This window comes from Myzus persicae, unplaced genomic scaffold (genome assembly GCF_001856785.1).
Source record: "Myzus persicae strain clone G006 unplaced genomic scaffold, MPER_G0061.0, whole genome shotgun sequence".
NCBI lineage: Eukaryota > Metazoa > Arthropoda > Insecta > Hemiptera > Aphididae > Myzus > Myzus persicae.
Genome location: NW_019104044.1, coordinates 837,005 through 851,879, shown reverse-complemented (window position 1 = coordinate 851,879; position 14,875 = coordinate 837,005). Strand labels below are relative to the sequence as shown.

At 29.5% G+C, this 14,875-nt stretch overlaps 1 protein-coding gene across 1 annotated transcript; it reads right to left on the bottom strand.

Annotated features, from left to right (window-relative positions):
• Positions 1 to 11,120: 11,120 nt before the first annotated feature.
• Positions 11,121 to 14,548, bottom strand: LOC111037949 (eukaryotic translation initiation factor 3 subunit H). The gene is made up of 6 exons (XM_022320823.1): positions 14,257 to 14,548; positions 13,993 to 14,146; positions 13,130 to 13,297; positions 11,776 to 12,025; positions 11,564 to 11,699; positions 11,121 to 11,494 (listed from the first exon to the last, which is right to left on the bottom strand). The coding sequence occupies exons 1-6, from the start codon at positions 14,329 to 14,331 to the stop codon at positions 11,282 to 11,284; spliced, it is 996 nt and encodes a 331-aa protein (XP_022176515.1). The 5' UTR covers positions 14,332 to 14,548; the 3' UTR covers positions 11,121 to 11,281.
• Between the last annotated feature and the right edge of the window lie 327 nt (positions 14,549 to 14,875).

The window sequence follows — 14,875 nt, the reverse complement described above, 5'->3', positions numbered from 1 at the left end:
TTTTTGTTTGTATAGGGTTGCTATTGGTTGCATATTTTAAAATATGTATGTGTATTGTGTAGATCATATTTAACGGAGCTTAAGACAAGGTGAATCCACTAGAATTAGTTAAGATGTGATACGAGACACGCACAGACAATGTGACACAGTAGTGAAGGATCAGTTACACACTCACACCGTCACACCTATGTCTGGATATGAAAAGTGCTGCTAAAAACATAGTGGTACTTGGCATAATATCTATTTCTCAAATAGATACGATAACAAGATTGTTATACGAAAAACAATTACAAGGGCGTTGGAAAAATTGAGGAACCCTGGTCTATGAAATTAGGAAGAGCGAGTCCACTTATAACAGAGTCTTTCCGACTTACAGTATTTTCAAATGTACCCACTACTGTTAAGAGGTTGAAGAAACTTTGGTGTGTACCTAAAAAAGTCAAGATTTCGTTACAGATTCCCTAATCTCATGGTATTTTTAAACATTTTTTAGAACTATTTTTACGATATTTTCTGAAGTTACAATTCGTGTTAATTTCCAATCATCCGATATTCCAAATCCACGAACATCAAAATTGTTTGTCCTTTTTATTGCCATAAAACGACCCATAAATGCCTTCATAAATGTGTGTTACCTATTACAAAATATATCTGTTATGACTTATGAGCTTAGCCTTCCCAAAGAGAAGGGAATAGGGCAAGTGCTCTTCGGCGTCCATGAATTTAGGAAGCTTCATAAAAACGGTCAATAAAAAGAACAATTTGAAGTTTAATTTTAGACATTAATTTTCCTATTATACTGTAGTATCGAAGAAGAGTACTTGTCAAATTGTAAATGTTATTATACTATTAAATATAAAATTATGTAATAAATGTGTTACATGTCTATAATAATGTACAAATAATAAATATCAATTCAACCAAAGCATAGAAAATTATTGATACATTATTGTTCATCAAAAATATTTTTCTATTAGAATTTTCATTAAAAATAATTTTTGAGGAATCTTGTAATAAATTTTTAAGTTATTTGACCAAATGAAAAATTTTTATCGACAGTTAATAAAAAAAAACTACGACAAATCAAAAATTTCTTATACATTATAATCTTTTGAATATGTTCATGTTTCTAGTTTCTACTGTATTATTATTAGTGTTAGACCAAAAAATAAAATCAATTTTATCGAAAACTGGTTCTTCCATAAAAAATATTGCTGCCCTAATGGGCGTTATTGGTGGTTAGGACGGCACTAGTTACGAGACACAAATTAATAGAAACTATACTGTTTTTACTAACATAAACGACAGCCAGCTCAAGGTTATTGCTAGAAACATATTGGCACTTTATTCTAATCGATTATAGATACATCGATCTCATATTATAATAATATTAAATTAAGAGGACGCCACACTGACCTTTTTCATCGGTAAAAACATGTTGCCACATAACAGTTAAAACGGGTCCATAAAGTAATTTTTGTGTTAAGATACTTGCAATAAAAAAAATAGAACACAATATTTTCAAGTGAACATTGTTTTGCGTTTTTTAATTTATTAATTAAAAAAAAAATATTGTAAATTCAAGAGGTAAAAAAAATTACATTTTTTAAAACTTTAATTTTTCTTCTTGAAAGTTGTAAAACGAAAAACCGAAAACGAGGTTCACTTTAAAATGTTGTGTTCTATCTTTTTTATAAGCGTCTTAACTCTAAAATAACTTTATGAACCCGTTTTAACTGTTATGCGGAAACATGTTTTTCGTCGTTGGCATTAATTGTTCATCCGTAAATCACAGTAACGTGCTGCCCCCTATGAAAGATTCGTCACTCGAAGTTGGTGACAAAGATTTGCCCCCACCACATTAAACAGTGAATTGGCATGCTGTTTAACTATCCGCTTATCAGCGATCGACAGCCGTCACTTCCAAGAAAAATCTAAAATTCCTAAATTACATTTAAACAAAATGTAGCGTAATATTATTCTTGTATACATTTACCCACTCAATCCAAAAATAAAATGTGTTTTCGATGAAAATATATTATGATTTTATTTATAATGCATAGTTGGTGAATTTTATATTTAGGTACATACCTGAAAAATAATTAAAATCATGATGGGCTCTACTATTTTTTTTATATAAATAAATTATAAATATTATTACCTTTATTCTTATAGTTATATATTTAGTACCTATAACATATTATGTAATATATTAAGCATGAAGTACTTTTAGGTATTAGTGTACTGCATTACGCGGTTTAGACACCATTGTTTGAATTATATTTTTGTTATCAGGGAATATAAATATTGAACGAAAATAGTTACTACCAAATTGCAAATGCCAAGGCAATTTGTGTAATTCGTGTAAAAATAAGTACCAATAACCTAACCTATTATATATGCATATTGCATAATACTGTATAATAATATACCTAAATATAATTTGTCATAATTTGTGAACTGTGATCATGAAGACTATTCATCGACCCCTGTTTCGTGAAGTGCAAATGCAGTATAAACTGTGCTCATTTTAAAAGTTTAGTGAAAAAGCAGTGGTTATTATATAATTATTATGAAATTATTAAAATGGCTAATAAACGGAATATAAGTAGACCCAAAACTAAAAATTGAGATGACTCAGCGAAGACTCCAAAATGAAAATAAGAGTTATACATTAAATGTATTTTTATTTTTATCGAGCTATACTTCTATTATATTATAGGTAGGCACAGTATAGTCATTTTTAACTAGCCACAAAATGATTTACATTTTCTCATGATTTTGACAAGTTTTGTCAAAATTCTAACTTCAAAGTTCTAACTCGCATAAAAAGTTATTGTGAAATTAGGCTAAACTTTTTTTTCTCAATTTAAATGTTACAGATACAAATCAGCTATTAGGAACACGCGAATCAATGGACGGGTTGCCATGACGTACTGACTGACGTCCCGACATACTATACTTGAGATAGGCAATGGAACGTCATATGTACGGATTGTCGAAATATGCGCACATTAGAATAGAATAGAAACGCTCGTACAAAACCATTAATCAATAGTAGATATTGATCAGTTTAAAAGACAATGTTATATTATTATAGCTACGTTATTAAAATATTTTAACAGCAAAAACTACGCCATTTGATGTCGATAACAAAACGACTCGAGACCATGAGAGCGTGGACGACCACGATAGCATTTCCTGGACCTTGTACGCACACGAGCAATAGTAAACGGAGTCAACACTATCTAGTCGATAGGAGAAGAGTAGTGGAGATTAAGCCTATAAAATGGAGTCCCGGCCACCCGATATTCAGATTTTAGATATGATTTGTCAGGGCGAGTACCTACAAGCACCTTCGTCCTTCACGCCAGCAGACCCTCTGTAACTATTTCAACTACACAAAATATTCAAACAGTTTTTACATTCACAGTAAAGTTCATGTTAATAAATATCAAATGGACTTGAATTATTACCCCTTGTCGTCCATCACCCTTGTACATTCAGGCCATTCAGCATCATCTGTACGCGGGATTTCTACAGGTACATCTGATACGTCTGGTTTGACTGATCGACCTGTTGACCGCATCATATAATACAATCGGAGTTGCAAACTTGGGACTTAGTATAAGCACACCGTTGCACACCACGTCATAATAGGAATGCTTGTGGAAATAGTTCTGTTGAGGAATTGTTTGATATGTCTGATATTCTAATCCCAATACTTTTGCTATTGCTGACCATATTTTATCTCTGGAGTATGAAGATTCGAAAGAAAATTATTATTACCATTATTACGAAGTACCTACATTATTATATTATTATACAACTTATATACCTACTTGTCTTGTTAAAAAATGTTATTAATTAACAATTATTATTGTTTATAAATAACCATAAGATCACTCGAAGATCGCAGGATTGTTGATGTACAATATTTATTCTCATTTCTCACAAATTCAAAAAAGTAAACATGATAAATTCTGTCTGTTCATTCGTCGACATGGTATTTCAGTGTGAAATTCATAAAGTATATGGGTAGTTCAATATTTCAATTTCAGTGTAAAATGTATAAAAATAAATAAATGGTATAAAATCTTCAATTTATTCAGAAAATATAAAAGAATCTAAATACTTAGGAATTAACCTCGCAGTTATTAATGGTATTTTGGCTGTCGGTAAATATTTAATAGTCGGTCATTTAGTTTGTACATATTTTATTTGAATAAATATTTAAAAAATTCCTACGAGTACCTGAGTACTAAGACGTGCCAGACCTTTTTTTTTGCCTTACGCAAAAAAGTTTCTTGGTCCCATGAAAAAAATCTTCCCCAGCGCTGATGGGAAGAATAACAGTGGAAAATATGATTTATTGAATTAAATAAATACCAAAAGCCTCTTTATTAGGTACCTAATAGTTATTAGACATTTAATTACCTAATTAAATATAATTAATATAAATTACAGACCAAGTGCAAACTATCAAGTATCTTGGTATCTTATTCAGTATAAAAAATACTTATTACATACGTCAGCGCGGATAATTTATTTTAGTGACATAATATATTATACTATAGGTAGCTAAGTTACAGCTGTTATTGTTGTCAATAAATTGTCTTACCATGCGAGATTGAGACCTTTTTCGTGTATAGTTTTTGTATGTAAGTAGTACCTATAAATACCTACATTTTAGTTTTTCAAAGTAAATGTTATTGTTGAACTTTTCAGAAAAAATACTACTGTATCACTTTGTGTTGTTATCTATTTTGAGTTCTGACACAAAACTTTTAGCTCTTTTGGCTAAGCTCCGATAACTCATAAAGTCATAAAAACAATCACATAATATTATGTCGTGGGTAGATGGGTGTGCGATTAGCGATTACTACAGTGAATAAAAACTGCTCACTAATACAATATTAATAACCTTAAATTATTAAACATAAACACAGATATAGGTACCTATAGACTATAGTAGATGTGGCTATAGGTATACCCATCATCTGGTCCAAAAGTCATTTGGTTAAAATTTAAAGGAATTCAGTGTACCTTAGACACGTGATTTATTAACAAATTACTAATTATGAGTACCTACGTATAAGTATCTATAATATATAATAAAAGTATACAACTATAGGTATAAGAACATCAAATGAATTATTAAAGTGCTCCAAAAACACCAACGTAAATTACCATTCCGCTTACGAAAACGTCGAAAACAAAACATTAAAAATGCACCATAAGTAGCTAGGGTTAATGCGGCTTATACTAATTTACTATGCTAAATTAGCTCGTGTTTATCAAATAATTACCATCAGCCAAACCGCCAACCTCGTAATATTATATACAACACTGATCTCAGTGTCTCACTATATAAACCCAACTAGATCTCGATAAAATGCTGTCGACTAAATAGACGTATAAATGTATGATATATACGTAAATACAATAGCAGGTTAAAATATATGTTCAATAATTATTCCTTTTTATTTTAAATAATGAAATTGGAGTCGGATTGGTGCTATGAAATTAATTCACTGCACGGCCATAATATTATAATGATTTATTTGGCTAGAAATTCTGATTATACATTTACACAGTTAATATCTATGGTTGATTTGAATTTCTAATGCGAGATATTAAATTGTATCACGTTCAACAATATTGTAGTCAGAAGCAATCGAACACACTTTGCAGTTTGTACTCACAGTATTCACTTAATTATTATTAGGTATTGAAAATATTATACACAAATGTTGTATAATATTTATGCAAATAGAGAATATTAATAAGAATAACAATAGTCAACAAGACTATTACTATAATGGCCAATGGGACGTATTACTGGTATTAGGCATTTAGGAATCCCGGACGACCAGTCCATTTTGAAAAAGGTTGGACAAAAAGTCCAAAAACACAAAATATTTTATTATTTTGTCATTTTTAGTTATAATTATATAATTTATAATTTAGGTAGGTATATACTATATTATATATAATTAATATTAATTTTAAAAATGTAATTAATTTTTATATTCTAATACTTAATTAATGTGGTAATTTTAATTTAGTTTAGTTGTGGGTCATTAAGTAAACAAATACATACAAATAATTAGTAATAATAATTTATTGACAGTAGAATAGTTTTTAAATCCCATAGGTGATAGGCCATTGCTTAAGAAAACGTGATTTATATTAAATTATATTATAAGATTATTGTTAAAAAAAAGAAAGATTATTGTTATTGTAGAATGATCTGATGTTTGTATTACCTATTTTTTAAAGGGAAATAATCTTAAATGATTTTTAATATTATTGTAGTGATCGAAGTAGCTATAATGAATTGTTATCAAATTCAAATATAATGTTATATTAAAATTTAAAATAATAAATAATGGTAATAATAATTACATTTTTTAAATGAATATTAATTATAGGTATGAAATACTCCAATATCCATACATAATATTATTAATATTACTAGTTGATCCCGTGCACTCGGTTGCCTGATAAAAATACCAACTCTATATGAATCAAAATGTGTGTTCTATTCGTCATTTAATATCCGGGCATCCTGCGTAATGATGCCCAAAGCTTCCAGTAAAAGATTCCCGTGAATTTATCCCATCTAGATCTCCGTTGAAGATTTTAAACAGTCTTATAAAATACATGTCTAGAATTATATTCAATTATAATGACTTTTTATTTATAGCATTTTTAGCTTTATATAGATGAAAACAATTGTTGAAATCGATTCTTGAGAACCAATTTCGAATTTCGAATTCATCTAGGTATAATAAACAAAAATATATTATACCTATTATTTCTATATAAAATTCTCAAATTTAAAATTAAAAAAATTAGGGGCCACTTATCGAGATAGAATATATCCTGTAGAATCTGTAGATCATTGGGATGGTGTAGCCTAATAAAACAATTTTTTAAATCAGTCAAATTTTTTTTCATAGTTCCAGAGATTATTATTCCGAGTAAACTTACAATTTAGGTATAGGTCCATATGATATTGAAACCTTTACTTTTATTAGGTAGGTATAGCTGCGGTCTAGCACGGTTTAACCGTATGAAAAATTAACTAAATCCAGTGGAATACCCTGTTTTATTAAATAGTTTTGAACTCCATTGAATATAAATTACACATGTTTTAGATTCTGAGCGGAGCGATGAATGTATTGATCTTACAATGATGTGTATTATTTTATTTTCATTAGTTTTTTATTTTTGTGTCTGTCATCACGGTTTGGTGCAGTAAAAGTGCTTCGATTTTCTTCAACAGCAACTTTACTCTTCTGGTAGGAAAGTGAATCTAATTAGTGCACTCGGAAGTCAGAATTTAAAATTTCCAGTAGTTTTCAAAAACGACAGTAAAAACAAACAAAAATCAAGGAAAAACGGGAATTTTTACACAAAACCAGTTTTTGAAAATATTGATTTTGGTTTTCAGTGTAACTCTAAAAAATGACCAAATACATGAAATGTGCACTGTATGTTTGAGTTATCATTTTCTATACATCATACAATTTTCAAAATATTTTTATTTGTGTTGAAGTATTTATAGTCGTATGGAATTTTTGATTATTTTTTTTTTTTTTTAAATACTATTGATAAAAACATTTTTTGCTCAGTCAAAAAACTTGAAAATACAAAACAAGGTTCCTAGTAGGTTGTTCTTAGTGGAAATAACGAAAAAAATGAAGCGTATAAATAAACAATCGTTTTTAATGAGCGCTTGAATTTATAATTTTGACAATTTTCGTAAAATCACGAAAATTAGCAAATTATTTTGAGTCAGAAATTCATAAAAATTTTTGTTTTTATACATAAGATTTAAAAATTTAATACAAAATCCGTAAAAGAGTGTCTACCATTATCAAAAAAAAAAACTTTCTACTGGAAAGTGATATAAAATTTTTATGAGCGTTTGAAGTTGAAATTTTGATTTGATTTCTCATGCAACAATTTTCTTATTTTGTTGTAATTCAAAAACGTATAATTGTAGACACTTAAAATTGACACCATATGTTTATTTCATAAATTCATATACTTGATAAAATTTTAAAAATATTTTGACTCGTGTTGAGCTGTTGACGGATATTTTAAATTTTCATTTTTTTTTTCTTTAAATATCAATAAAATTTTATTTGTTGAGTCAAAAAGCATGTCAATTTAATTAAAGACTCTTGATATATTGTTACAATAGAGAAGTTGGACAATCTTCAATATACGTAGGTATATTTTTGATTTATAAGAGTTTAAAGTTCATATTTTGACTACATTTATCAAATTGAAAATTGAAAAATGATTTTGTAGTGAAAAATTTATAATTAAGGATTGAAAATGTAAAACAATCTTCCACTTAAGCATTTTTCTCCGTAACTATAAAAATCTAAAAATTATATACATAGTTATTATTTACAGACATTTTTAAGTTCAAATTTTTATGTCATTTTGTTATAATTTGGTTTCAAAACAGCCCAATTTTTTACAAGTATATATAATAGTTTTCCAGCGTCATTGATAATTTAAGGATAATACGTATTCATTCAACTTTCCGGCTACAGTAATAATAATAAGTAATAACAATATGTATAAAATATCCTAGACTGACTTACCGTCTCCGCTCAGAATCGTTTTTCATAATATACAATGCCTATCATTGAATTCAAATTTAATATACCATCCGTTACAGCGACTTTCTGGACACCTAATGTACAGCAGAGCGACATCCACTTACCCGCTTTTTTGTACTTTTTAGATAGGTATTTATAACGTTATCATACGTGATACGTGAACGTGATACGTCCCGCTGTCTTTACAGAACCCAAACATTTTGAGAAAAGGCGACCCGTGTCCCGTGGACCTGTGGTAGGTATTTATTCATCACAACCATAATTATTATGCGAGTATATATATTATACTGTAAACGTGTAAAACCCATATTCCTTAGATAAAAATGACACTTAAGTCAAAAAGTACCTAATTGTAGTTGCAAGCTTGCAGCTACAGAAAGTTACACTGAATCGGCAATAAATGGTCAAAATATGGATTTCACATATTGTCTTAGTTATTCTGTCGCCTTGTCACGAATTGCGCCTCTAGTTTGTTGACGTTCTTTACGACTTCACTTGATTATTTAGTTTTTTAAATTCTTAAACGCAAGTGCTCATTTAGTAATAACTTACAAACCAAGTGTTCAAGTATCCGTTTGAGAAACAAAGAAGTAATCTCTCCGAAGTAACGTGTGAAAACTGGTGTCGCACAGATTTTAGTGTTCCACATGGTGATGCTGTTGATATTGAGAAACATTTACGGTAAGAAAAAAATAAACTATCCGATCATGCTGCCGCTCGAATTACAAGAAACTGGTGCTCTCGATGAAGAAAACGTACAAACTGCAGCGGCTGTTTTTTATAAGTCAAGTAAAGAATATTTGGAGCAGTGGTATCAGTTCAACCTTCAACGAGGAAGTAAAAATATTTGAATGGGCAAATCTGAGAAAGGGCCCCTCATGGAAGGTGGTTGGTGGTTCATATAATTATGGACTTACTTTCTGAACAGAAACTTATTAGTAGCAGTCAAGACACAGGGGGTTTAACGAATCATAACTAGTTTCTAATTATGTGCCTAACATCTTAAAAAATACGACTGAAACACCTGGAATATAGCTACTGAAAATCGGTGTGTGGAAGAATTTACCCACTTCAATGCTTATGATCACACGTGAATTTTGGTATAATTGTACAATACACTTTGTGTCTGGCAGGCAATAGCGATCTAGTCGAAAGGGTTCTCTCATATGAACAAAATATGGAGCTGTGTCAGAGGCGTATTTACGGGGGGGTATGCTGCTGGATACTGCTGCAGGGAAAACAATTAGTTGGGAGTCTCCGACCTCTGTATTAAAAACCATTTTTATGTTATAACAAAGGGTAACATAAATAAATCATGTCAAAAGTTCGATTCATACATTAAAAAACCAAACTGGTTACTTAAAAAAGCAGATTTGTGAATCCAAAAAAAAAAAAAAATTTCAAAAATTTACTCTATTATTAATAATATATTATCTGAATTTTTCTGTTTTCGTTTTTAATATAAGAAATTAATGTTTTTTTTTCTAAAAATGCACTGGGGTTCACTTTATTTCTAGTGTAGTTGATTTAAGCAAAATTATATGGTTTTCCTATTTAAGTTTATAGGTTTCCTATCTTTATACCTACAATGTAGAACAGCTTTTTCCAACCTTTTTAACTCGAGGCACACTAATCCCAATTCATGTTAAGCCGAAGTACACTTGTTACTGATTTTTATATGTATACATATTTTTTTTATAATAAGCTAAAAGCTTTCATCATATTAATTATTAATACCAAAGTAGTTGTATATCAGTATATTACTAACAAACAATTTAAAATGGAGTGTTTAGATAAAAAAAAATATTATTACAATTATCATTAAAAATATTTCAACTTATTACCAAAATTGTACGCAAACGTCTAACCTAACGTTAATTATCGTAGAATTTTGGGGCATACCTACAGAGGCCTCACGGCACACCAATATGCCGCGGCACATCGGTTGGGGAAGACTGATGTAGAAGTGTTAACAATTATGACAGAAAAATTAACACAATGTTTAAATTTAAAAATTAACTTTTTTACTTAGCAGTTGAAGTAAAAACTTTGAAATTAACACTAAGCAAAGATAAAAATCATTAAGTCAACAGAAATATCTATGTCAAACCCACAGATATATACAACTAGATAGCCGTCTTTATATTATAATTTACAGTTGTAATCGATGTTGAAGTCGGTGCCATTTTTAAAGCAGGCAATGTTTACATTTATTCATTTCATAAGTATATTTACTTATGTAACCATCAACTATCAAGGACTAGATATAAAGGTATATCTTAGTCCGTGGTATACATATTGACTGTGATAATATTGTTACCTAGTTGTTGCATATATCTATGGTCAAAACCTATAACTAAAATAAATCTTTCAGTATCTCCATTATCTCTCTATTAAATACTTAAATGATCATATAAAATCAACCTAAATTATTATTTTCAAAGTTTAGATATATTACATTTCAAAGATACAAAATAATGACAGTAATATATTTAAAATGTAATAAATAATCTCAGCTGTATACTTATACATTCCATTAACTCTCATAATAGAGAGTATGATTTTTTTTATTTTTATAAATATAAAACTATGTATTTACTCTATTTTAGAATATTATACATAGTATTTATTTTCAATCAGTTGTTTGTATTCATAGCTTTGGTCATATACAATTTAGCCAAAGATTGAGTAGAAAATTTAGCTATTTCTTCAGCATATGCATCAACTTGAGTAGCCATTAACATGGGTGGTAACCTAGGCGGTACTGGTAATGCTCTAAATATCTTGGTAATGTCTTCTTCGGGTAATGGTGGCTCATCTTTCGCTGCTCGTGCTTGATTTTCTAAAGCCTTTTTGAAATAAAAAAAATATTTAGATCATAATTTACATTGATCCCACATAAATATTAAAAATATTACTCGTTTCTGTAAGTAACGGTGTTTATCTGTAGATTGGCGGACAACTGCTTGCTGATAGCGATTGAATTTGATGGCTTCTTGATTTAGATCATCCACTCGGTCCATTAAATGACGTAATTGCCCTTCCAAAACAGTACTACAATAATATAATAATGTAATTTATGTAAACTCATACAATTTATTGAAATATTAAATCGTATTATATTATTTACGCGGTGCCAATATCCAAATGTTCAGAGCCTTCTTCAACTTTAATTTTAAAACTTAGTTCTGACAGAAGTATGTTAGTCAATGTTGAATTTTTTATAACAACTGGAACTTTTACTAATAAATGATCATAACCAACTTTTAATGATTTCAATGTATCCGGCAAAAAATCATTTTCTTTAAACATGGTTAAGGCCTGAGGTGTGAGACGGTAAGCACTCAAAGACAAAAATCCACGATTAGTTTTGGGAGCATCTGAAACAAAAATAATTTATTAATTATTAATATACCTCAATATTAAATTGAGATAGGTACAGAGTACAGACATTATCCCAAAAAATGTCTATTTTAACAGTTCTGATATTTTCTATGGAGAAAGCACACATATGTTAAGTATTTAAAATGATCACCTCCATATTAATAATAATACCCAGTAAAAAAAAATTAAAGGAGAATGAAATTGTCGGTCCACGTTTAAAAATTAAACAAAATTAGGTACTAAAATGTTGGGTACTTCCGCGTTTTCTTGACTACCTTGAGTGCACAACGGTGTTAACTCGCCTACTTTATAAAAAAAATACAATTTAATCGTATTATATTGTTAATGTTTAACTAATATTTTAAGCTAAATATAATGTATTTATATAGGTTAATTAGATTAGGTAAATATTATGTATACTTTTAATAAAACAACTTATAATTTCAAGTAAAATTAAATGATTACGTAAAAAATAATAAGTTGGGTAATAATAGGTTAATGTTTTTTTTTGCTGAGGAAAGTAGTTTTTAAGATCCATTAGAATCATAACAAATAGTTGTAATGATTCAGTGTTATAAGCAAGCCAACAAGCTGAATAGATCGTGGTAATTCTCTGAATATAATTTTTTATCGTCGTAAGCAGAGCTCCTGTTTTTCTATCAGGCACAAATTGTACATAAAAAACAAAATTAAATTGTATATTACATGATGGTAAAGATTAAAACTTGGGAATATACATTTATAAATAGATTCTAAAGCGGAGATAGTCGAGACAACCAATATTCTAACAGGTAGTCTCGGAAAATATTTGGATTATCGAGATAAAACTGATGATCATAATGGGTAGTCTTGGAAATATTTGAGTACCAAATGATGTAAAAAAAACTTTTCAAAAATTTGATGAAAAAATTACTAACAAGTTTAAATACTAGAAACTGAACACAAACATTAAAGTAATCATTAAAATTTCACAATTATATTAGTGAAATGCTTGTGAAAAAAGGCGACAATAAAACACAGTAAATTCTTATAATTCAATATTTTGAACTCTTATAATTTGATATGCTTACTAGTTTTTAGTACCGACCAATAACACTTACCAAAAATTAAGACGACAGATTCTTCTATGCTAGTCTGGTAATGAAATTGCGATTCCAACAATGGCAAACTCAAAAAATTTCCAACATCAGAACTTTGATACCACCCAACGTGATAATGATCAACATTAACTTGACGAAGACTTTTCATCATGTCTAATTGATATTTTTCTATAAAATAAACAAAAATAAAGGTTTTTTTTTATCAAGACCGGTACTATCAAATCTATTACATTTTTTCCATAGCTTAGGACATATTCATAAAAATTATAATTATAAAAGAAATAATGGATCTGCAAAAATATCAATTTAAAAAAGTATGTACCATTATAAACTTTGTGGACATTTTTAACTGAAAGTTTCATATTTATATTTTGTCTATCACTTATTTAATTGTATATGTTAAGCATTGAGGCGGATGTTTGAAGAAATAATAAAGCACAACAGTTAGGATCATGGTAGAGGAAAAAAAACGAAGTTAATTTATTCCTCACAATTTAATAAATATTTGAATGTATGGTACTTGTTAGTACATTTTGGGTTTAAATATAAAATATTATTTAAATTAAAATTAGGTGAAATATTTTATTGAAGGATAAATTACGTTATTCAAAACTTAAATGAAACCAAATTGTTTGATCTTGTGTCACAATAGATCCAGTAGGAACAAATATGATTAGGGTACCTACACACTAACATTTAATTAAAAAAGAAATTAAAAACTTTTTAGACTACAATGGACTTATAGCACAATTACTACGCATATATATATATAGTGTCATTAAATGACAATAGTCTTGAATCTGTACTATGGGTACTAATTTCAATAAGTATTCTTATCACGAATAACATGTCAAGTAACTGACCATCATTGATGGATTCGTCGACACTCTTCGGGAAGGCGAAACAATTTGTGATCTCGAGACGGTCTTCGACGACCAGACCCAAAAGTGCTCCTTGAGCGATGATCACGTCACTGGCACACTCTTCATGGCAGTGCTTCGCAATTTTCATCAATGCCTGCAGTAAACATTTTATAGGCGACACAGGTCGCCGTTTGGGAGTATTAATAATAATGTTTTAAAATAATCAAAATCTATTTTGGCATTGGGCACGCATTTAATACTCACCAGTCCTTCGACTTGCACGTATTTGACGGCTGAATATGATTCTTTGCCTTTCGGATCGATTCGTCTGGACGCCATTGTGTATGCTTAAAGATTGAATGCCACAAACTGATTTTAAACCAAATGAAACACTAAAGAATACGCGAGAAGATGAAAGTTAAGTATATCAAAATTTGATAATGTCACGTTATTGCGAATGGCGACAATCGGGCAAAATAATTATTAATTAATAGAGTAAGCCGTGCCGATACTCGGTGCTTACGGAATTGGTGGGGAATGGTGAGATTCGGTGATCGGAACCTGGCAGTCGGCGACGCGTGATTTTTCTACAGTTTGAAGTTGGCAACGGCGGTCGGCGAATTAATCCAAACCAAGTTTCCAGTGGTTCTCAACGTTCTTGCGTCAAGCTCACGCACGATTTAAGATACTACTATCTTAAATAGTGCGTTCACGTTCGTAATTTTTTTATTATTACAGTAATGTGGTAGCGAATTCGTGTAGATTAGCTACTACAGAAGTACAAAGCGTATAGCAAGGTAATTATAATATTATAATTACCTTGGTGTATTGTAGGAAACTAGGAACAAAACTATCCTCATCATTGCTAGATGATTCGCTAATT

Excerpts from the sequence above, each read along its gene's own strand:
- LOC111037949 (XM_022320823.1), bottom strand. The coding sequence starts at position 14,331 with ATGGCGTCCAGACGAATCGATCCGAAAGGCAAAGAATCATATTCAGCC. Across the intron at positions 11,700-11,775 it reads CATTTGGATATTGGCACCGC|TACTGTTTTGGAAGGGCAAT; the intron begins GTAAATAATATA and ends ATATTATTGTAG. Across the intron at positions 11,495-11,563 it reads ACCGTTACTTACAGAAACGA|GCTTTAGAAAATCAAGCACG; the intron begins GTAATATTTTTA and ends TATTTCAAAAAG.